This window comes from Chamaea fasciata, unplaced genomic scaffold (assembly GCF_029207755.1).
Source record: "Chamaea fasciata isolate MVZ Bird 193981 ecotype frontalis unplaced genomic scaffold, bChaFas1.0.hap1 SCAF_4, whole genome shotgun sequence".
Lineage (NCBI taxonomy): Eukaryota > Metazoa > Chordata > Aves > Passeriformes > Sylviidae > Chamaea > Chamaea fasciata.
Genome location: NW_027094089.1, coordinates 70,811,465 through 70,836,887, shown reverse-complemented (window position 1 = coordinate 70,836,887; position 25,423 = coordinate 70,811,465). Strand labels below are relative to the sequence as shown.

Genomic DNA, 25,423 nt, shown 5'->3' with positions numbered 1-25,423 from the left:
TCGAAGCTCCCAGACCTGGGGGACAGGCCCTGGGTGACTGGCAGGGAGGGGGAATCTCCCTGAGGGATGACGGACAGGTACACAAGGCGGGAAAGGGTAGCCAATCAGGGACTGTAACTGGGGAGACAAGGAGAGGCAGAGGGAGGCAGAGGGGGAGGCTGCAACATGAGGGAGTCTAAAAATAGAACAGGATAGAACTGGGGTACAGTGAACCAAAGTACAGAAAATCAAGGTACACAAAACAACTGTAATACGTTTAACGTAATAGAAACCTTTTGCACCACCACACATCAACCTGTCAGCCTACTGCATGACCACATATCTTACAGAATATATTAAACCCTAAGTAAAAACCCATACAGATCATGTGTTAAACCTCTTTCTGCTATGTCGCAAAGATCACAATTCATGGACAATATTCCTGACTGCTCTCTCAAACAGCAGGCCTGTGTATGAAATACTTCTCAGTGGGATTACAATGCAGCATGCAACAGTATAACCCTTCCACTCTATTTTCACTGTTTCCACCTCCTTATTACTAGCAGAAATTTAAGTGATGCTTCTATACATAAATTGCAACCCACAGTGAGCAGAAGACCTCAACATCTTACTTTTCAGCATTAGAGGAGTCAGACAATTCAGTTTCTGTTGAGCTCTTTCGACTCAAGTTGGTCGACTTCCATGGAGATGCCAAAGGAAGTTCTTCACAAGTCACAGGTCTTGGTCTCTGGCCAATTCCTGAAGGCTGCTGCAGACCTGCAGTCTGTTCTTCAGCACTCAGAACAGCTGTAATTGCTCTTACAGTTGTTTCATCAACCTGAGACCACAGTTTAGAAGGAGCCCGCATACGACGCAGGAACAAACTGTGCCACTTCTGCCTGAGTTGCAACAGCATACCAGCAGCCTGTAATGAATTCCACTTCTGTTAAAGACTGCTGAAAATTAGATCAGACAGGTAAGACAACTGTCTCTTTCCTACCAGGCAGCACCTGGCATTCCAATATAAACAGGCCATTTAATATATAAACATGTTATATAAATATGCAACATTTTTAGTCCAAAATGACTAAAGTCTTGGGGAGGGGGAATAATTAATATTTAAACTAAGATGTTAATTTACTTTCTTTTCCTTGGGTGCGAGGTAATTTTTGAAACATTTCATTTAGCTCTGTACTAAACTTAACATTGTATTGTACATCCACAGACTTTTTTTTCCTTTTTATCTTTCTAGAAAACCCAATATTTTCATGCTTTATGCCCTTCCTCTCAAATCAGTCTATACTCATGTACTCTTCAGTCATACCTCAGGGAAAAAGAACTCCAAGTGACATTTTTCGTACACAGACTTCTGCTCAAATGTGATGACTAAATTCAGAAGACTATAGCCTAATTCCCATATTATCAGAAATGCTTCCATTCAAACAAATTTTTAGAAATCACTCTTTTGGACATGTCTAGGACAGAAAGTATTATTATTATCAGAGCTGATAAAGTCAAGTGTTTCATAACCTGTAAACTACCTCCTACCACAGCCACAGCTTCTCCGCGACCTAAAGACTTCTACTTCAAAGAGGTTTTTATTTATCCTTCCAAAATCTGATAGGAACTTTCTTTCATCAACTCCAGCTTCAAGTGCTCATTTTTTTTGATCCAATTCTGGTTATCCTCTCAAAGAAAAAAAAACACAACATGCCAATTTGACTGTTCTCTCGACTCCTGTTCCGATTTTGGCTACTCCAGATCATGCTATGGCCTGATGGAGCACCATGCAGGCAGGACTGGAGGCCAGAAGGAGCAGAAGGGCCATTATGAATCCACTGTCACCCGCAGCATGCTGATCCCTGCAGCCATTATCTTTTGTCTGGCAGTCTCTTCAGAATCTGCTGACTTGTGGAAAGGGACAGAACTGCCAAGCTCAGACATGTAAAACATCATACTGCCCAGAAAGTTCTTGAAGCAGATCCAACAGCATCTGGACTGCTGAGGCTTTCCTGCTCTGTCATGTCATAGACAGGACACCCACACCAAGATGGAGGAAGAGGGATGAGCACTCGCACTGTTGACTTAGGTGACTAATAACTTTTTTTCTTTTTGCTCATAGGTAAAAGAATTGAAAGGTATGGGTAACAGGTTATGAAACCTTGCAACTTGGATGTTGAATACATGAATTCACCTGACAGAAAACTCATGGCCAAAGGGGATTGAAGCCCTTTAATTCTTGAGCTCATGAAGTAAGGGTTAAATCAGACTATGTAGTTTGAGAGACCGAAACAGACCATGACATTCTTAGAGAAAATTCTTGGCTACTCAAATGTTACAAAAACCTTTTCACATCTTTTTACAATTTTTCTACACGAAGCAAACCCAGCAATGATTTCTTACTTACTTCAGGGTCCAGTTTGAGATGGAGCCATTCATCCAGCTTCAGTAGTGCCAGATTAGCAGTTGTTTTGTCCTCCATCTCACTGTCACTGCCAGCATTAGATACTCCTCCCCCTGAATTAAAGACAAAAGGTGCATTAGCATTTCTAGATTATTTCTACTTACATACAAAAACCTGAATACTACTGTACTACCAACAATAAATATTTTTCCTTCTAAAATTGACTTTAAAATGTAAACATTAGTAAAACTACCTCTTCTTTTCTGCAAATACGCTAAAAAGTCTTTGCTCCCGATAGCAGCCATCAAGCAGCCAGACCTGCTGAGGGTTCTACTATGTAAAAAACCTGAACTCATGGGATCTCACCAGTATTCACAAGCCACTATCCAACTCTGCCTAAAGCTGTTTGTAAAACCACACGTGGCTCTATTTCCTGTAAAACAGTAGATTTAATGACCTAGTAAGAAAAAAAATTACATATACATTTGGCTATCAATTAGGAATCCTTATTTTTCTAAAGTGAAATTCAATCAGCATGAATACTATTCTAAGGTTAACAATTTAAAAGCAAGACAAGAAAGCTTCAGAAATAAGTTGGACTTTTAGTTTGATTCAAATTATGAGAACTAGCAGCAGTTATTTTTGCTTCCATTCCAATAGGACTCAATTTAAATAAGAAAAAAAGAGTCAATTTCTATATATTCTCTATTACTTACAGTTAATAGTACAGCTAATTGACATTAAAAAATATCAGTAGAACATCTCCTGAAAACGCGAGTGTCAGCTAGAATCAACATGACTTGTTTGCCATATTAATTGTTTCTAAATTAGTCAGTTTGAATAATCTGGTTCATAATATCAAAAAAGTAATCTGTAGAAAAAGAACACACATACTGCACTTCTCAGTACCAGTGTTATCATTAGACATTGTGGCTGCATTCTTCCCTTACAAACTATACTGTAATTTCTGAGACCACAGACCTGGACATGTCCATGATTTATGGACGTGAATGTGTAAGGAATCCCAAAACTGAGAGATTTGGTACAGAACCTACAAACTATTCCTGAATCACTACAGGAAATACAACACTGTTGTTTCAGAATCAGCCAACACATGTATTAAATATTTCTGAAAAATAAGCTTTTCACGTCACACAGTAGTACAAACGGAAACATGCCAAACGCAGACTCAGTGTACCTCGAAAGGACGAAGGTGCCTGCAAGGCATTACTTGGCAGTCTGGCAGGTCCACAGAAGAGGGACACGGTGACAGGCGTCACAACAGAGCAGCACCTGATGATTGCTGTCTTGTGAGCTCTTGTCATTTCATCATATATAAGCCAGTCTGTAGGGAGGGCTTGGATGGCTGCAGCTTGTCCATTTGCTGGGGCAATCTGTGCAAGAGATGGTAAGACTAGGCTATTATACCCTCTACCTGTATTTAACGTTAATTTTAACAGATTTCTCATTTTATCCAGAGACACTGTCGATGTCTCAACCTGGCAGTGTTCAAGGCTAGGCTAGGTGGGGCTCTGAGCAACCTGGACTAGTGGAAGGTGTCCCCATGGTAGGGGGTTGGCGTGAGATAAGCTTTAAGGTCCCTTCCAACCCAAACCATTCTGCGATTCTGTATTTTGAGAAATACACGCAGGTATAATTATATACCTGTATATAAAAATATACATGCAAATAAAAAAGCATGAGAGAATTCAACCAGATTCACAAATTATCCTATCATGATAAAACAAAATATTTTGCTTTAAAAAGAAATGTTAAAAAAAAAAGCTTCAGAGCAGACCTTCTTGCTTTTAAGAGTAGGGATCATTACATCTTTAAAACAATTTTATAACTAGGGGCTTTTTTTTGCCATTTTGCCTTGTTCCATCTAGAGAAAGGACTAATTGAAACAATGGAAAAATGAACCGACTCTGATTCTATCAGCTGGTTAGAAAAGTATTTTCTAAAGCTGTAGTGTTAAATGTCCGTGCTGCTTTTAAAGTACTGACAACTAGGAAAAGACGTTTATTTCTAAAATGTGATAGATTTTAGTGGTCTTTTTTGTATAAATTCAGTGATTTTACCTTTTTATACTGAGATTGGCCAAGAACAGAGGTAGGATGAAATCGCACTTTCTTCTCCTTTGGTTCAGTCAACACCAGGCTTTCTCTGTCTACATGCACAAGATTGGGATACATCCCAGCCACTAAGGCAGCTTTAATTACAGCCCAGTTCTCCGAGTTAGTATTAACATCTCTCATACCAGCTCCTCTGGGTCTCACAAAACCTGACAGGACAAAATGGTGCCATGTTAGCTTGTGTTTGGTTCTCAAAAGGAGTTTGAAAATAAAGGTGAAATAAACTACTTATTTGTTGCATTTTTAACCACTGCCAACCTTAACAGCACCAAGAAGAAACCATTACACTGAAAAGGGGGCTTCATACTAACACAGAATACAATTATTTTCTACAATACAAAGACATTTCCTATGAAAATAATTTACTAAACCATAAAAATCCAGAGAAATTCATCTCAACAGTGAAATGCAGTGGCATGTGGAGTTGAGAGTACTTTCAGTTAGGTCAGCCACACTTCCCCATCTACACCACACTCTGCATGAATGTGTACATGGAAATGTGTTTCAAAATTAAGAAAGGAAAGTTACACCAGGGAACATGATTTTTGTTACAATTTCTGTATGCCTGACTTTAAAACAAGGTCAAATCTTTTTCCACGTTCTTTACCCCACGCTCTAAGCTGGCCAAGCAACTGTGTTCTCATTCCGACGATGATTTCCATTGTGGCTTGGGACAGGAAGCTCTTTTCACAGAAGGCTCTCTCCCAGCCATCACTGCGTGCCTTCTGCCATGCCTGTAAAATGTTTTTACATTTGCCTATTAATTTGATAAGCTAAAACTGAAAACGACATGTTTTTAAAAAAATCACATTTATGTCAATAAAACGAATGCAAAACCCACTCTGAAAGTAAATGTATCAAACTAGATTCCTTCTTCTGTTCAAGAATTAGATTCTCTTTACCCATTTACTGCAAGATACATAATGATCATTATGCCAAGTTAAAACGATTATTTATTAGAGATCATTACATTAAGATCATGATTTGAAGTTCCCAGTGTGTCGTAGGATCTAAAGAGGCACTTTGTTGGACCATTCAGAATTTTGTAAAGTTTGAAAACATCAACAAAACATACCATAAAAAGTGTTCCCTTACAAATTTATGAGTCCAATACACAGGAAAGCTACTAGGCTAAAATAAAGTGTTCTCCAAGGACTTAACCACGGTCCGCCACTCTACAGCCAAGTAAATTGGTACATTACTTGCCTTGATTGGGTGATCTGCTGTGATTAGGACTCTCTGAAATGAAGTGAAATACTACCTGGAAAGCCCTGAGCAGGGCCATGTGGTCACTGAACGTCCCTGCAGCAAAACGCCTCCTGCACAGCATGGCTGCACGCTTTTGCGAGGCCAGCGTCGGCAGCACAAAAGGGTCTTGGTAGGCAAGAGCACAGGCAATGGTCAGAACAGGATCCAGGCACTTCAGAACTACAGCATACAACACCATTTTACCAAGGTGTGGCTCTACAGATAATTCAGTGAGGTGATAACCAAGCTCAGTGAGATCTTCCCAAGGGTCCATGGCATCTATGGTCTGTTTATAAACAAACAAACAAACAAACAGACAAAGGAGAGGGGGACACGGACAAAATCAATTTACAGTGAAAGTAGAAAGAATGTGAATACTGGACATTAACTAGACTTGTTCCCAAACACTTAAAAAGCAAGTCAAACTATTAACAGTGACTTTAAAAGAACTCTCTTCCCTTGACATGGAAAAACACATCCCCACACATGAAATGAAAAGAGACTGTAGGAGAAGGGATTACAGGCGACCTCGCCCCTGACGAGTCACGGCTACATCCAGTCACAGCTATATCCACAGCTACATACAGTAAGGATGAGTGTGATAGTCAGGGAAGGATCCTGAGGAAGGAGGAACTGAAGGAATGATTCAGAAGGACTGGAGGATGGGCCAAATGGGATAGAGAATTGCTGCTGTAAAGGGCCTGCTGTGAGGTCAGTCTGGGTCTGCAGTTAGAGCCTGCTGTTGGAGCCTGCAGTCAGAGTCTAGCAGGAAAAGACTGTAGTCAGTGTCTGCAAGGAAAGCCTACAGTGGGAGTTTGCTGTAGTCTGAGTCAGAGAGTAGTTGTGGAATCAGGATGGCTGAGTTGTGAAAAAGAATTAACCAGGACCCTTTTTACATAGATAAACCCGAGTGCATGTCTCGGCTCATTTCAATCCTGAACGCGAGCCCTGCTGCGACAACAGACAATAAACAAAAATTCAAAACATCCATAAGTAATTAAGAACAGCTTCAGTACAAACTGAATTCAGTAAGATACACTGCTACACCAAAAATTTGGACTCAAACACAATTCCCATCTAAACCTATTCCTTTTCTGACCTTAAGCATATGCACAGCACTTCTCACAGTTACAGCAGGTGGAGGATCAGGAGCTTTCGTAAGAAAGTCTACAATTGGACAATTAATTGGAGCCAGAAGTTTTGTGTACAAACAAATCTCCTGCAAGTTAAAAGGCAGAACAAAAAAAGATTACCAAGATTTGGAAACAATCCTCAAACACAGGATTTGTGGCAATTAATAGTATGGTTTGATGACATTACATTTTTTAAAGTTCTAATTTCTAACTGAACATGCACCTGAAGAGGCATTCTTAGAAGTTCTGGAGATTGAAATTCCAACATATTCTGAAACCGGAGCCTGCTGAAGAGATGAAAACAGACTCCAGGCTGACAGCGCCCGGCCCTTGAAAATAAAACATGGAAAGTTATGAAAATTAGGATTTCTTTTTAAAAACAAAACCGAAAGCCAACAAACAGACACAGAAACTTAGAATGGAAAAGTAGAACCAGTACTATGAACAAAAGTGTTGTTAAGTGTAAGACACACACAGAGTGAGAGCTTTCTAATCATGGATTATTTTTGAGAGCGTGGCAATTTTTTACTGTACTTTTGACCCAACACTGAGAAATCTGGAGAAAGAAAAACAAGGGTTATCTAAGTAAAGTGCTGTGGGTGTTTTGCTAACCTAAGACCAGTCCAAATCTCAATCATCCTTTGTTGTAAGGAATCCAAGTTGCAAACTTTATACCCCTCACATCCTCCAAACAGAAGGGACCCTTGGAGTATAAGGTAGAATAAAGATTAAATAACTTGTGAGTGAATGGACAGAGACAGCAATTTCTCACATTCATGCACAAATACCTGTAACTTAATGGCAATATTATTGATTAAACAGGCATTTGTTGCTACATAAACTTCTGAGCCCTCAGCCAGTGTTGGGAAGAATATGATCATGGCCTGTTAAGCCATGGATAGTTCAGAGAAAGTGAAATAGGCAGTCCTCTGCCCACAGACAAGGTGTGGAAACATCCCACTAGACACTGTGACTGCTGGTGCTGCATGGGAGAAAGAGGAAGGAGAACAAATTAATGCAGGGAAAACAACCAAGACCTCTGGGAAATGCCTGAGCATCATGTTTCTACAACTTGGGAAACGATTCCAAGGAAATACATACTGACCCCTACTTGTCTCCAGAGAAAGACTGTTGCCCACTGTCCAACATGACATTGGACTGGGTTAGAAACAGTTATTATGTTGTGTGCTTTATTCTTAACATACAGGATGGTGGCTATCTGAAAAATTAAAATCAGTATGAGGCGTTTATTACCTGCCTTTTCTCTGGATAGCACTGGCTTTTGAAATCCACCCCGTTTTTAGCATTGTAACATGACTCAGTGCATCAAAAGACTTCTATAAAAACAAAGAAAGGAACAAAAACCTAAGACTGAGTAGACCTAAGTACATGAAATAGAAGTTACTGGTTATTTAGATTACCAACAGAAGCACAATGGTGTCTTCTCAGTTTCAAATGAATTTATTATGGAATCTCGTGTGCAGTATCTTTGTGCTACACAGTTTTCGAAATTCAACTTTTTCTAGTCAAGAGGTAATTGCAAGTCAATGAAAGATATGTCAGATCTGTGTTCTGAGATATCACAAAACAAGCAAAAATACATTATTATACCGAATAAAGTTTTTCTTTTTATCTCACTTGGAAATGACCTACTTAGGTGATTGATTTGCTTAGACTGATGTAAAATTACAAAAAAAGGTTTGTTTTATGAGAACTTCAGAAATTTGGTGTCCCTATCGCCTATGAAATCCAATTTCGTTTTCCAAGCCATGCACTAGGTCTTAAATTGTCTCATGATGTTATCTCGCTTTTCTTGAACAAATAATTTGGGAATGGGCACTCAACACACCAAAAAAAGTGCTTAAAACTTTAATGGATAATTTTGGACTTGATACAACAGTAGGACAAAACGAACTCCCAGTGTCCTTTCAGTCTCAGGAAGGTGGTGGTCTAAACTGAGGACTTATTTTAAAAATCCAACAGAAATACTAAATTGCAAAAGAAAAAGATACATCAACCTACGTTAGCTTTTACATGGTTTTTAGACAGGTAGCTATTTACAGTATTTGTCTTAAAACAAATGGATGCTGAAACTTTTCAGCGAGGTCTGTTGCCCAACAAGCACTAGCTCTCAGTCTACTGTAAAGTTAAAAAAAAAGTTCTCCAAAATTTATGAACTGTGTGTTTTAGAATTGCACTACGAAAATTTAAAGCGGTCGTACCTCTTTCAGCTTGCCTGAGTCAATGACAAACACAACATCGTTGACTGTTATGCTGGTTTCTGCAATATTAGTAGAAAGAATCTGCAATAAAAAAACCCCAAACCAGCAAAACTATAGCAACGGTAAAAGCAAAGGCAAAACAGATCATTGTAGCATCTGACAAAGTCCTCTGATACTTGCAATTTTGCGTATGCCAGAAGGTGGAGTTTCAAGCACTTTCTTCTGATCCAAAATCTGCATACTCGAATGAAGCATGAAAACTTGATATCTAATGCAAGTCAAAAAGCACACTTTAAGGATCCTTCAAAGAAGCAATGAAAAGCCACAGAAACTAAAGGTTTTACCTGTAAGCATTATCAGCAAATCTCTTGTCATCAAAAAGAAGGCGGTCCCTCAGGCTCACTATCTCATCATATCCAGGAAGAAATATTAAAACTGCTCCTAAAAAAGGAAGCGGGTTTGCAAAGTTACACAGAGAAAAGTCAAATACAGGTCAGTGCCATGTAGACTAGCACGCATAAGGTTTTAACTTTTGAGGATTTCTGAAAGAAGAGCATGATTCATCAGCCAAATCCACAACAATTCACTGGGAGTGTGGGTATTTACCTACCCGCATCACAACTATGACAGATGGTGTGAAGTAAGTGTGTTATCAGATCCAGATCCACTTTTTCATCGTCAAAACTGTGATGATAAGCTGTCAGTAGTTCTCTGTCCTCTGCACTAAGGTCACTACCACTTTTCTGGACCAAGGAACTTTCATCCAGATTTCCAAATCCAAATGAAGCACTATAATAGCAAAATGCACAGACCAGAGTCAAGGCTGCCCCCTTCGGGTTTGCATTCAGCCATCAACTCAAATTTTGATCAAGACCAACATGACTATGACTTGACCAACATGACTTGAATTCAAATTTTTAAGTGTAGCACAAGAGAATCACTCTACTATTACTGTTAACTGATTTAAATGTTAACCAACAAAGAATGCCACTTCATTTTTTTAGTGTTAACTTTAGTTTTCTTAAACCTCATTGAAACACAACCATAAGCAAAGGAAGTATAAAGACACTTCTCATTTATCTGTTCAAGGAGAAATATTTAAAGGACATGGGTTCTCCAAAAATTTCTCACTAGCAGAAGCCATATTAAGAGAAATTATAATAAATATAATCTTTACAAAACACTACCTCAACTATGATAACTGTAAGTTAATCAAAAAATCATTCTTGAATGGCCTGGTGTAACACTACTTCCATAAAGTTTCTTTAATATGTCTATTGTGTATAAACAATATACAGATCAAAACACACAACAGATTTGTTTCCAAAGTAAGCATGTGAAAATAAAATGGTGTGTAGCATAGAATCAGCGAGTTGTGCAAACATATGATACTGAGTACAAACTTTTTTGTTGTTTGTTTTTGAAATATTTCTATTCTCAAAAAAAGGTATTGCTATTTAGTCCAGATTTTACAGCATTAAAAGCTAAAACTTGTTCTAATTAAACAAAACCTGCTCTGATTAAATTAAAAGAACACAAACCTCAAATCTCCCTTCCTCATGTTATGCAATTCTTTCTGCATAGCAGTTACAGCTTACCTGTAGGATTCTAACAGATCAACAACCTCTGTCTGTCCAAAGCGCCTAGCCCAGTCCACAGCCATCCTGAAAGAGTTGCGTAAGTATTTTTAGTAGGTTTTTCACTTTAAAAGACAAATATGAATAGCCCATCAGGAAGGAGACAGTTGACACCAGACGTTTGTATCCATTCCTGTTTTGTTACCAGCCCTGTTATTGCTGGATCTGCAACTTCCCATTTGAAAGTGCTTGAACAGGTGTTAACAGCTATCTGATTAGATAACTGCAGTTCTTCACCACAAAAGAATGTCAGTTTTACACAGGAGTGCCTGCAAACATGCACAAGCAAATGAGAAGGAAGAATGCTCCATTCCTTTAAAAAGCCCACCCCAGTGTACAGAGATCAGACCTGCCCCTCCGCAGTACCCTTTAAGTCATCCCCAAAAGTCACACCCCAGGCATTTTTCATCAAAATGTGGGAAAACTTCGGGCTAATTCATGTCTTTCAGAAGTTGTCCTCCTCACAATGCAGTTCACTGTTTTATCTTTAAACCGCATGCCTTCCCAAGTTTTTCAAGTGTTTATACCAAATATCGGATCCTTGGAATCCCAGTTCTTATCCTTCATTACTATAATTATTTACTGTACTTCCCTGTTTATATGAAGATAAACTTCATGACCACAAAACTTGAGTTTTTACAGATTCACAAATATTTCTACATGCTACAACATATCTAGAAACGTAACACAAAGATCTTCTAGGATGGGTAATTCCACGAAAATAAGATTTGTCAAACATTTTGGTCCAATTCAGCAGATTACAGTTTTTCTGAGACATACTAAAACCAAGTTTATGCCCATAATCAAGACCATGTAATTACAAATTCAATTGAGAATTTACAGAAAACAATGTGATTAATAGGAGAAACTGTTTGGGCTGTCAAAATCTATAGTTCTTACAGCAGAGTGGTAACTTAGCAAATTAATTAGGTGTTACAGAATTTTCTCTCTCCTAAGAGAGACAGAAATAGATTTATTGACAAATAAATCTATCTTGTGGCTTCTCTGTTTTTACCAGCCATTGGATGATTTGCAGTGGATACTTGCTCCCATGCTGATCAGCTGTTCTACTTGACTCAAAAAGCCTCTCCCTGAAGAAATCATCAGAGCAGTCGCACCGGTTTCACTGTGCCTATAATCAACTGAGAAGTAAAAAAAATTATCAGTAAAACAAGTAGAAATGTTATTTCTCCATCTAAATATAGTACAAATATTGCTTTCAAATTCCAGCCCAAAGATAATTTGCTTCTTCACTTTATCTCTGCAGTCAGTTCATGGGAATTCCACGCTGTTTTAGAAACACGCTCCTGTAAATATCTCAAAACAGCAACTAACTAAGCAACTGATTAATTCCGCTAGCCCTATCCATTTTTTCAGTAGGCATCAGAATGCAAAGGTACCAACATTTGAACCTGGAGATAAAAGTAGCCACAGAAATTTAAGTAAATTTTAAGTTGCTCTTTTCTTATGTAATAACACAAGAAACTTACCACTGACATTTTCAGTTAAAATAAGATGGAACACCTGAGCAAAGGAATCAATATCTTTATGCAACCAGATGTCAGAAAGACAGGAATCCATTTATTTTACTATCCACGGTTCAAGGCAATTCACATCTTTTTCAGTATGAAGATAAAAAAACAATATGGAAAATAAATCACTTGCAAGAATTGTCTTTATTCTCATACATTACACACAAAGAATTTGAACGGTTAGTTTTCCCAGCAGCAATCAGAAATCCCGCACGCAGGTATCAGTTAATGCATTGATTGTGTCATATGCAAGTACTCACACCATGGCAGTTGAGCCATTTGATGTGAGGAAAAGTTGTGTACAACCACCATAACTGAAGGACGCACTTCAGCTAGAGCAGTTCATCCTAACAAAGTAATCTTTAAAATACGTTAATATCCTGAGAGACTCGACAGCACTATCTTTAGAAAACAGATTTTAAATGGCTAATAATACAACACAAATAAAAAGATCTCTTCCAACAAAAGGAAAAACTTACCAGTTGATTAAATACCGTGTCACCACCATCATCCAACCATTTGTACTCTTCATTTGCCCTTGGAACTGATGTTTGTCTCCGACATGCCAGTTTGTTAGTGTTTCCTTGAGCTGAGCACCACTCAGCAGGAGTTTTCTTCTGTTTCTCGTCTAGAATGCAAAGTATTCCCCAAGAATGTTTTAGAGTCATCTTTATTATCTATTGTTTTCTACTAAAAAAACCAGTTATACCAGGTCAAAGTTTTATCAATTCAACCTCTTTTATTTAATCTAGAATGCTACTACCAGTCCAACATAAATGACGTGTTCAAGAGTACCCAAAGTGCACCACTGTAAACAAGGGCTATAAGAAGGCGGCAAAACCCATCATTTTGGCGTTTAACCCCTGAAGCCTCCATTATTCCAAACTACTGCATTTAAAGGAGCTTCCTAAGTAATTACCTTCTACACACTCTCAGCCCAGATCTTTCTCCACAAGTGGAATGCTGAAGACAAGTGATACAGTCCCTGCATGTAACAACTTGGTTTTGTACACAAGTGGAAGAAAAAGTAAAAAACACCAGTGTCTCAACTAAACTTTTCTGTCTCTGGTGATCAGAGCTGAGCATTGTGATAAATATCCAGTTAGGATTTTATGCTACAGATTTAGGGTTTGCATTTTTTTTAAATTTTTCTTTCAATAATCACTGGGATCATTACTGTCAGTCGCCAGGAAAACTTCTGAAGTAGTATCTACTAAATTAAATGAAAACCAAGAGTGTAAATGCTTACAAAAAATACATCCATGCTGAAGAACGCAGTGAAAAATGTTACTAAAGGGAACAACTTGCACATTTTGTGCAAGATGTACAAAATCCTGCTGGCTTTCATTTGCATCCAAAGATACAGAGCATCCTACGGTTTTTTGGTGTTCATGCGGCAGAGCCCCCAATTATATGTAACTCTACACCATAATAATTAGAAAAAAGATGACATTTATCAACTGGAAGCAAAAAGAATGCAACCATTGAATCAAAGTGATATTTCTCCTTAATTGCAGAAACTATTTAAAAAATGTAAATGCTGAGAGCTTAAAGATACTTGCTATCATCTAACCACATCTCCTTTAATCTCCTGACACTGGAATTTTAACAGAAAATAATCCTGTTAATTGTTTGTTCAATCAATCAATCAATGATTCTCATAGCCAACCTTACAGTTAAGAAGTCCACCAACCTTGCTGCTTCCCTTTTTTGTACTTTATTATCTCTTTCTTTGTATACCCAGTGCTTCGTAAAATGTCCTCCAGAAACATCTCCTTAACTTCAAAAGGTCTTCCTTGGACTAAGAGTATAAAAAAATCCATGAAAGATTAGATATTCAGTAGCTTCCTAGCTTCACTTACAGCATTTTTTTTAAAAAAATTATCTTCGCTGGGTTTATTTTTCTCAAAATTGTACAAACCAAAACATTTCCAAAGTAAAATGCCACCTCGTTTCTCATCAACTTCAATTTTATCAGGTGTTATAGCAAGAGATGTTCATAAGATTGATAGTTATTACCTACAAATTTTTTAAAATAAGAAAAAGGAAACAGCCTTTTTTGTTTAGGGTTGCAAACAAGAACTCACCATGTAAACCTGCCACTGGGAATAAAAATGTAGTTAATTAAAAAGTAATTAGTACAGCCTTGTGCAAGGTTCCACAAGGAACACTACATCTTTGTATTAAACTACTTTCTTTTCATGAGAAGTAAATGAGGAGTTAGATTTATCTCTATGTCCTCAACTAACTCTGCAAAGCTGGGCTTTCTTTACTGAGTACATCTTGACAGATGAGACATCCCAGTGGTCTTTATCTTCCAATAATTTATCCTGATTTCTTTCTGAAAATTATTCTTTTCTACACCTTATCTGTGGACAGGAAAGGATATTTTTTGCATGAAGAATTAAAATCTCTACATTTTGATTTCTTGTCCCTTAAGCTGACTTCAGACCACCCAGGATTTTCCTTCAGAAAGAACAATACACAATTCACATACTTTTAGAAGCTGTCACAGCGGAAGTCTTCCAACACTGATCACAAAGTCTGTGTACTACAGAAATCCTCAACTACAAACTGTTGGTTTCTGTGCTCAGGATTTTGTCAGTTAATGCACTGATTGCTGAAGGAGAATCAAACCTCTTTCACTGCATCAACAGACAAAGTAGCTTCTTTTAGTTGCTGAATTCTCAAAAAAAACCTCCATCTTTTCAATTACTATTGGCCTGTTACATAACTAGCATAAGCACTGTGGTAGGCAGGAGAGATTGCCATCAGAATTTCCAACACAAATATACCCATCTAAAAGAACAGAAAACTGCAAAAAGAGTAAACTGCAAAGCTACACAACAATCACAACTGAGGCTCTTCCTTGCAAAAAAAATTCAGAGAACATGAAATAATGTGTAATTTCCAGATTCCTGTCTCCAACAATTTGCAAGCCTTACTTTACTAGGCAGCAATTCAGAATTGGGAACTAGAAATAAGCACTTCTATCTGCAAAAAAAGGGAGAAGAGGTTTCCTTTTCACAGACATTTGCTGAAATAAACCAGTAAGCGATCCCACACATTTCCTAAAACTGTTGAGATTTTTTTAAAAAAGGCTGACAGACAGAGTCTACCTGATTGTCACATAAAGCATTTATCATAAAAGCCACTTTTCAGATCACATTAAATCTGGACATTGTTGAAAAAGTCAGAGGATTGCAAGGTGCCAGAGGAGGTCGCCCATGCAGAAAACCTGCAAGCCAGAAGGGTGGGGGAAAAAAATCAAACCCACAAAACCCCCTCATCTCCCAGACATCTATATTTTGCCTCCATTAAAGATCAGTCAAATGAAGTTAAAACAGCAGTAATGGTAACCTTTCTTTGCATCAGAATGTAATTTAACTGCAGGTAACTGAGTCTGAACAGAAACTAAGAGAAATTGGATGCCTTTTCTGAATGTTTACCTAGATGAACGGCTACTAATTTCATTTAAATCAAAGAATCATGTGATTCAAGCATGAGACCCAATCTCCCTAGGCCTGTATTTCTGAATTGAACAGGTACAGTTATCTGTGTTTTATCCAGTAACCAGTAACAACCTTTATGAGGCCTGAAGAATTAGAATCTACTGGAATGTAGTAATATATATCACACTCACGTAGCTCCTAAGTCCTGTATCAGTAAGAAGACCTTTCGATAAGCTTTTCCTACTTCTGGAATTAATACTGGAAGGAGGCAGGACATACCTGCACTTACAGATTAAAATACTTCACTCTGAAGTAGGTGCAAACAGTTAAAGAATAGCAAACCTGAATAGACAAAGAACAGATTCCTGTAACTCTCAATTTATTCATCATGTGCCTTTACTCAGAATAGTTTGCTACAGTTTAATAAGATCTGTGAGTCTCGGGCCAGGTATACTCAGATTTAAGAGTTCAGATAAACACTTACTATGTATTACTGGGCAGCTTCCAAAATACCTAATAAAGAGATTTGCATCTAGAGCAGCACTAGAAGTAACTAGTTTCAAATTATTCTGATTTTGTAGCACATCTCTCAGTTTTATTAGCAAGAAGTCGCTGAACCTATCCCTCTCATGTACTTCATCCTGTAACAAAAGGAGGAAAAAAGAGATAAACATCACAGATTCAAAATCACAACTTCTGACAAATACAAACTTCTTTAAAAAATAAAAGATTTAGTGGCACATTACAGAGGTCTTAAAATGTGTAAGTCTAGTTTAAGTAATAGGGTTTTTTTAAGAACTATCCATAAACCAAAAAGTACTTCAAGAAGTTTTTAGCAGAGCCAAGTGCACTGCAATGCTCAAACTGTACACACCTTAACTTCAGAGGCCAAAGTGAATATCAGAAACCTCTCTAATTTTGTATTTAAAGCCCAATTTCAAGAAAAGACCACAAACCACAAAGCCTACAAATCTTATTTTAATAAATTCTCACTTCACCACTGATGAGCATTTAAAGAAATATATGACACCACATACTCAGAAAAAAAAAAAAATGACAGATTGCTTAGACAAGTCATACACAAAGCCTACAGAGTAAGGTACATAACTGATTAATCATCTTTGTCATTCTTCTGTTTTGTTTTGTGTTATGAATAAAATGAAACAACAATTCAAACACAAGGTTTGTAGTCTGACATCAAGAATGTATAGATCATTCTCATGCTTTTTTAACTTTGATAATCAGGTAGGCACCTAAACTTACCATGATTTCTTTTAATCTTCAATACCTAAATCTTGCCATAAACATTCTAGTTCCCATTACTTAGTAAATTCCGCAATAGGAATATTAATATAATCATAAATGAACACACCTGAATAATTTGCTAGGAATTGGACTGCACGTTATCTTGAAAACACTGGGCAAACAAACGGACTGAAAACATGGTACTGCTAAAACAAATACACGGTAACAGAAATTCCGACACGATCACATTGAATCACATCAATGGAAGCCTCCCAAAGGCTTTTCTGCTGACAGGGAAGTTCAGAAAAATTTACTCTTCTGTCGTCCTCAACTCTTCCTGATTCCACAACTAATTATTGCTGAATTATGAACTAATTGGCCAACTATGTCAGTACTGGCTAATTATATAACTAATTATGAAAATAAAATAAGATATTTTTACAGGGAAAAACACAAACACACAGAAAAGCACCAAAATCCACAAAACACGCATACTGCTCTAAGGACTCAGGAAGTCTTTAAAGTCGAAGCAGATTCTACCAAACAAAAACACCTAAAATGCTCAGCAAATTTAAAAACAAACGAGGACCTCATTTTCCAAAGCAATACATATTGCTCCACCCCACAAAAAAGACCACAGGATGCTCACCACAATAACATGGGTCACAGTGGAGAGGGTGCTGTCTCCTGCCATCAGCATGCAAAGGAGCATGTCATTAGTGCAGAATGTTACCAGCGTCTTTGGAGAAACCCTGTGGAACAGATCACAGAGACAAGTCAGGGGGTTTGCACCATTTAAAGGCTGCTAGCTTTCCAAGGCTCAAAAATTAAAGCAGCTGCTGACCAGAAGAGGAATTACTGTTCTCTCCCCAGAAGATTCACACACACCACTTATTTTCAAACTGTATCTTCTCCCAGACACTTCCTAATAACCCTTAGTGCTTGCGTCCCAAAAATTTGGACAACAGATTAATTGAAAAAGTGAGATTCAAATTTTAATAAAGATGGAAGTTAAAGAGAACTGTGAGAAACTCTGCATGTCATTCAATTTACTAGAAAATTCCATGTGGAAAAACAGGTTCCAACTCCTCCGCATATGCTTGGATATAGCCTTTCTATCTGCCTACACGTGGTGAGATGAACCTGGCTGGATGCCAGGTGCCTACCCAAGCCACTCTATCTGTCCTCTCCATGGGCAGGGGAGAGGAAACACAACAAAAGACTCAGAGGGTCAAGAGAAGGACAAGCAGAGACATGGGTCTCTCCCACAGGCAATAGCCCTCCATGAGCTTCTCCAATGTGCGTCCTTCCCATGGGCTGCAGTTCTCCCTGAACTGCTGCAGAACAGGTCCCTTTCCACAGGGTGCAGTGCTTCAGGAACAGCCTGCTCCAGTGTGGGACCCCCACAGGGTCACAATCCTGACACCAAACCTGCCTCTGTGTGGGCTCCCTCTACAGCACCACAGGTTCTGCCAGGAGCCTGTTTCAGCACGGACTTCCCAGAGGATTATAACCTCCTTCAGGCATCCACCTGCTCCAACATGGAATCTTGCACAGGAGGATGGATCCCTGCTGCACCACGGACTTCCAGGGGCACCAGCTGCCTCACCATGGGCTGTACCATGGTCTGCTCTGGCACCTGGAGCACCTCCTCTCCTCCTGCACCCACCTTCCTATCTGCAGAGCTGCTTCTCTTACATGCTCTCACTGCTCTCCTTGAACTGTTGCCTCTGTTGTGCAGATTTTTCTCCCCCATTTCCCACTACCCCAGAGGCACCACCACCATCACAGATGGGCTCAGCCTCTAGCCAGACGCAGGTCTGTCTTAGCTGGCACCGGCTCTCGTTAGACATGGGAGAGGCTTCTGGCATCTTCTCACAAAAGCTTCCCCCCAGCTCCCAAAGCCTTGCCTTGCAAACCCAGCACACTACAGCTGACTAAACCACAAAGTACTCAGCTGATCCTCTGGTTCTTCAGGAGGTCAAAATACAGAAATGTTACTATTCTATACCTGGGGCCAAGTTAGCTGTTCCAGTAAAAACAGCAATTGTCACTACTTCCTCCAGTACTGCCATCCTAAAGGAGCTGAAAAGTTTCTTTGTACTGTACTTTACAGCTCTTCTCTGGAAGATACTTTAGAAAACTTTAAAAATTGGACTTCTGTGTTACTATAAACACCTCTAAAAATCTCCACTCTGGAACTTTTTTTTCCACAGCTCAAAATGTTGTCACCTCCCCCTTTTAGTGGTTTTCTGGAGTAAATGTATTGATTCTTTTCAAGCTGGGTTTTCTGCACTGCTTCCAGTAATTCTTCCATTTTGATCTGACTTTCCCCTTCTTCTGCCAGCTTAGTACCCCCACACATTAATCATCCAGCTTATCTGTGATACATCTTCACCAGCACTTGTAATCCCTTAATAGCCTCGGGAGCTTTCATACACACATCGGAATTCTTATTGTGGCTTTGTTGTTCAAGTGCATTCATTTTCATCAGCTGTGTTATCTTGGCTCATTCAAGCCAACACAACACTTTGCAATCTTCTGGTCACTCATATCCCAACTGTTGCCCCTTCCCTGAAATGTCACTGGCTAGAGAGTGCAAAGATATAAAAAACCTACACAATCCATCCATGCTCTGCTCTACAGAGAAAATCATCAAGTGATATTGAAATGTTTGCTTTTACATCACTTCATGTTTTAAACACAAAAGCTGAAGCAGAGTAAACTTAGCCCAAACTAGACTGGCCAGTAATGCTTAGTTTCATCAGTCACTTTCCAATTCTGGTTTTTTCCCTTTTATGACCCCCTATCAACTCTATAAGACAACCTGAAACTGCAAAACACAGGAAAAAAGCTGTCCTTTTCACTCTTAAGTATTCTTTACCTGCAACAACATAGCCCCCCTATTTTTGGGGTTGCTTCCATACTGCAGTTTAAATGTACACAAAATTCACCATACCAGCACAAGATAAACTAACACTTAGAAATACCATTAGTACCTGGTTTCTAACCGGATCTGGTAACCAATTGTCTGGCCAATCTTCTCTCTTCTTTCTGCTGCCACTCTTTCAGCCACAGCAACGGCTGCTAAACGTCTCGGCTGAGTACGAAACACACGACAGGGAGTTCCATTCTTGTAGCAGTCATCAAGGATAAACTGAGGGATCTGTAAAGAAGTGGTTCAAAGTTACTTTTGAAAATGTCACAGCTTTCTTAGCACAGGGAAACAATTTAACTGCATCTCAGTATTACACATTGCAAAAGACTTTGCATTAGGATTATCACTGCAAACATACCTGAATAAGCAGAAAATAAATTTCTAAGTATAACCTATTTAGGTTTTTTTTAAAGAAAAAACTTGCAGTATCTCTCTCCTACTTCAGAGAAATCTGTAAAAAAAAAAAAGCGCTAAAGATAATCTCTCATTTTAACACAAAAAAATATATTACTCTGGGTACTAAGAACAGAACAAACCTTAGACGAAAAAGGATTATACAAACATCACAGCTATTTTCCCTTCAATATTTTGCATTATTTTAATAAAAAAACATATCTATCAGAAAATTGGGAGGAACTATTTATGCTTTTAGTACCTCCCTGCTGGTTTAGTATATGAAAAGCAAGAGAGTGAATTGGAACACAAGATTTTCAATCATACAGGAAAACAGCATTAAAATGTCCCTTATCACAAATGTTACACAGTTGGCTTTAGTTTTGTATAAATACTGTTATCTTTTTTATTTCGTTGAAGAAACATACTTGAGTAGTTTTTCCTGATCCAGTCTCTCCTATAATCAAAACAATTTTATTGTTCTTTATTATTCGGACAATTTCTTCCTCTTTTTCAAGAACTGGTAGTGATTGCCTGAAAGAATCAAACTCTGATTCCCCTCTTTTCACTGGAACCTGGGGGATACCGTCATTTAGGCGACCACTTGTCTTGTTCACTTCTCTGTTTTCTGTGAAGAGAAGTTAAAAGGTTATTTAGGCAGATACAGAGGAAGGTCACTAAAACACTGCTCAAAATTTGTTCTTAAAAATTAACGTTGCTGACTTTTTATGCATCCCTGGGGGTAAAGTGACAAACCTGTCACACATTTAGCAGTCATATTTATAGCAACACATCCTCTTCCGGTGCTTGAAATAGATTTATTTTAAAACAGCTATTACTTTCATAGGTATTTTGAAGAAAATCAGACTCTTCCAGAGCATTGCTCCCAGTCAAAAAAGCCTACAAAGAGCAGAAGGAGAATGGGAAACTAAACCAGAGAAAAACAGTCTGGTGTATTTTGGTGGCCTTTGTATCTGTGCCCACATTTCACATCTGCAGTTTTGCCTAGAAATACACACTTTCCGAGTTAAACCTTTAAACTATTACACGTATTTGCCTGAAATCATACTAATTCAAGCATGCTATATCAAGAGTCCTGGACCCCACACAGCAGTGTGATGCCTTGGAAAGCAGTGCATAAGTAGCCAAAAAACGTGCACATCTTCTGAGGGAGCTACTTCAAATCCAGCATTGCAAGCGCTACTCTGTTAATCCTTGATAATTATTTTCCAGAAGAACGAAAAGCTTGCTGTAAACTCAAATACACATATTTAATGTAATTAACAGATTCATATACTAAATTACAAGCTCTCTTCTACCAAGACAAACACAGACTAAGAGATCAGGAGAACTAAAAATATATTCTTGAGAAGCAGAGAAAGACAAATATTAGACTGTTCATTAACTTATCTCTTACGTTCCTAAGACATTGCGTTTCCGTACTTTTATTATAGCTGCCCTCTGTTCATTAAACAATCCTATTAAACAACTGAAACAATTGAAAAAAATAACAAAGGAAGCACTTAAGGAACAGACACCATGTATCAAAAATACACAATTAAACAAGGCATATTGGTACAAGAGTTTTCTGTTCACTACACCCACCTCTGCACAGAGAAACACAGTGTAACTCTTCCACTTGTAGCTCCTAAAGCAATAATCTAGAGAAAGCATTGCTTTTTTAAAAAAAGCAAACATTTTATCAGAAGCTTGTCTTTCGGGGAACTCTTTAATATTCTAGAAATCAAGAAGTCTGGACAGTAGTGTCTTAAGGACCGTATCTATTTTGTAGAGATGAAGAAAAACTAAACTTCCTGATTTATCAAGGACATGAATTTCTCTAAGCAGAACAGCCAACCTCATTTTCTCCTAAGGCTGTTCTTATGGCGTCATGGTTAACACCCTGACTCTTCAATCCCACCTCACAGCACTTGTATGAAGCCACATTTCACAAACTTGCTTCCGAAAAAATTCGGCTAGAACTGGCTCAAAGATTCTAAATTAACTGAGCACAAGGTAGGCATCGCAATGTGTATGATACAACTGCCCAAGTTCTTCACAACACCGGTTACAAAAGACTTCAAAAGTATGGAAAATTCATGTGCTTGTTTCAAGATGTCTGCTAGGACACAAGAGGGGACAGAACCAAAGGGGATTTGTTTTGTCCTTGGGTTGCAGCTGGTTTTTTCAAGCGGCGTTGATGGACAAGTCCAAATCAGAAGACACACCAAACATACCAGGTTCAACAGCACGGGCATTTCCTTGCTGTGTCTTTGGCAGGAGCTCTGTGCGTTCCTTATTCGTGACAGGAAAGCTCTGAATTAGACTCCGAACAGCGTGTTTCGTACGGAGAGCCAAGTCACAAGTCATGACTGCATGTGTCTCTGATACATCCTTCTTCCTTACAGTCAGGTATCGATTGGCTCCTTTTCTGTGAGGGGGGAAAAGAAAAGGTATTTTAGGAATAAGTAACCTACTCTAGGTTAACTTTTATCTGTCAAGGTATGAGGTTCTATGCAAAACCTTAAAAAAAAACAGAGATCGCAATGAGAAGCCTTTTTAATGGACACGTTAAATCCACAAAGTATAAAAGCAAGCCATCCCAAAAAGCATGTCACAAGTTTCTCCAAGCACGCATACAGCAATGAACAAAGATATCTGAATTTCTATGTCTACTTTTACACTTTTTTGTCTAATACTATTCCTTGCAACACAGTAGGGTATTTTGAAAACATCAATCAGGTTATCACTAGCCATGAAACTCCACTCGTTTGCACCAAAAGCCTGAAAGTTGTACCCCAACTCACCCTTTGCTTTTAGATACCAGTCCAAGCGACTGACAGAGACGGTGAACAAATGCTCTTTCAGTACCAGTGAAACTAGAAGGAAATTCCATCTCTAGAATGAGAAATAATCATTAAAAAACAGTAACAATGCAACAGGCAGTGATCTTGACATATTATCTCAATGTCAGAGAATCACACAATTGTTAGGATTGCAAGGGAGATCACCCAGTGCAGGCCCCCTGCCAAGGCAGGGTCACCTGGAGCAGATGTCACAGGAACACATCCAGGTGGGTTTGGGATGTCTCCAGAGGGGGAAACTCCATGCTTTCCCTGGCCGAAGTTCCAGTGCTCTGCTACCCTCAATGGAAAGAAGTTCTCCCTCATGTTGAGGTACAACTTCTTGTGTTTTAATTTATGGCCAGTGCTCCTTATGCTGCCACCAAAAAGTCTCCACCGCCCTCCCGGGACTCACCCTGGAGGTATTTACGCGCACGAATGAGATCCCCTCTCAATCTTCCCTAGGCTAAACAGGCCCAGCTCCCACACCTCTCCTGATAAGAGATGTTCCAGACCCCTTATCTCACCTCAGTGGACTCTGCCGGACCCCCTCCCTCTACTGAGGAGCCCAGAGCTGGACACAGCACGCCAGCTGTGCCTCACTAGGCCGGGCAGAGAGGCAGGATTCCCTCCGTGACCCGCTGCCAGCGCCCTCCCGACACCCGCAGGCTCCCCCCAGGCCGGGCTGTGCCGCTCACCCGCCTCGTCCCCGCTCCGGAACCGCTCCAGGGCGAGCTGCACCGCCATCTCCACCTCCTCGTCCACGCCGCACTCCCTGAGGGTCTCGGTCCGGGCGCGCACCGCGGCGGCGGCAGCCGAGCCCCCCGCGGCCCCGCTGGGCTGCCGCCGCGAGACCCGCCTGTGTCGCGACATGGCCCCGGACACGGCCCCGACACGGCCCCGACACGGGCACAACGCGGGGCCGCTGATCCTCGGCCTGGGGGGCGGCGGGGCGGGGCCTGCGCCGGGTCGCCCGCAGCCGGAATCGCTCCCGAGCGGGGGAATTTGGCTCTTTTGCCCGCGCAAGGGTGTTGAAGCTGCGTGTGTACCGAGGTACGTGTGTGGCCACGACCAGACACTGCCAGTGTTACCCCGCCTGATCATAAATTACGTGTTTTCATTGAATGGCATTAAACGCTGGTGTGGCGAGGGTCATCTCGGCTCACAGCCTCCTCACTCTGTAAAGTGCTACTTGCCCTTGATTTTGGAGTCTTTTCCTGCTGTCCTTTGTCTCCACGCTGAAGACGTGAGGCCGAAACTAAACCCAAACCTCTTGGGCATGACACAAGGCTCGGTATTGAGGGCTGCTTCTTTGGAGACCTCATTAAGTCAGAAGGAGAGTACTTGGAAAAAGAACAAACTGCTCCCCAGTTGTGAACGGGAGAATTAAATAAATAGAAAATAAACACTCACTGTCTGATGCAGCTGGCTGAAAAATAGTTCTTAAGAGACCTCTACAAAACTGTACAAAGCTCACTTCAGCATAATCCTGCACTGAGAAGTCACACTGGAGCTGAACGATTGATCTATTCTAAGGTTACTTTAATTTTTTTTTTTTTTTCAGCTTTTCAGTTCAGGTATCTGCCTATGTATCTTCAACCTTCAAAGTACGTAACTCTAGTTCCTCACTGCTGTTCCTGTGACATTCAGTACTGCCACCTCAGAGTGCATCATGGTTATTACGGAAAATTCAGCTGAATAAGATGAGGATTCCTCTTATCAGCCTTGGTTAACAGTAAAAAATGAGAGCTCATAACTCATTTGAAAGAGTCACATCAGAAGTCTTTAATTATGAACCCAGATCTCTTAACTCTTTCTGCCTCTTAGCATCATCTTGCCTTCCTACAGAAAACCCCCCATGATTCTGAAAAATGATTCCTCAAGCCCAGTTCAGCTCTCCGTTTGCAATCCTGTAAATACAGCAGCGCATAGAAAGAACTATCTGTTGGGTTAGGTCTCATCTGTATGGCCAAGAGTGGAGTGAAGCCTGAGTGCATCCTGCATAACAAATTCCTTAATACATACCTTTCTTTGTTCACTGCTTTTTTGACTCTCCGATGCTATTAGAAGGGTGAAAAAATAGGAGAGAGCAATCATCCATGCACTGCCTGCTGCAGCCCTGCTAAAGACAGAATTGCAGTCTGCACTCAGCATATAAAAAAATGTGAGCAAAGATAGAATTGTGCTTACCCAAGCTCTTAGACATGGAGGTTTTATTCTTTATACGTATTCTTGTAATAAAAATTACTAGCTGTGGATTTT

General features: G+C 39.6%; 1 protein-coding gene across 1 annotated transcript in view; it reads right to left on the bottom strand.

Moving 5' to 3' along the window:
* The window catches only part of LOC136288572 (3'-5' RNA helicase YTHDC2-like), a 30,373-nt gene extending 6,335 nt beyond the window's left edge, over positions 1-24,038 (bottom strand). Inside the window, 25 exon segments of the mRNA XM_066181923.1 lie at positions 612-904; positions 2,387-2,496; positions 3,582-3,777; positions 4,465-4,667; positions 5,126-5,252; positions 5,780-6,052; positions 6,866-6,985; positions 7,123-7,228; positions 8,154-8,236; positions 9,122-9,202; positions 9,302-9,389; positions 9,466-9,562; positions 9,732-9,910; positions 10,720-10,785; positions 11,774-11,900; positions 12,249-12,383; positions 12,769-12,918; positions 13,984-14,091; positions 16,227-16,383; positions 17,637-17,739; positions 19,987-20,153; positions 20,747-20,946; positions 22,556-22,749; positions 23,126-23,216; positions 23,860-24,038. Coding sequence (XP_066038020.1) covers positions 612-904; positions 2,387-2,496; positions 3,582-3,777; positions 4,465-4,667; positions 5,126-5,252; positions 5,780-6,052; positions 6,866-6,985; positions 7,123-7,228; positions 8,154-8,236; positions 9,122-9,202; positions 9,302-9,389; positions 9,466-9,562; positions 9,732-9,910; positions 10,720-10,785; positions 11,774-11,900; positions 12,249-12,383; positions 12,769-12,918; positions 13,984-14,091; positions 16,227-16,383; positions 17,637-17,739; positions 19,987-20,153; positions 20,747-20,946; positions 22,556-22,749; positions 23,126-23,216; positions 23,860-24,034 — 3,629 coding nt within the window. The 5' untranslated portion in view covers positions 24,035-24,038.
* Between the last annotated feature and the right edge of the window lie 1,385 nt (positions 24,039-25,423).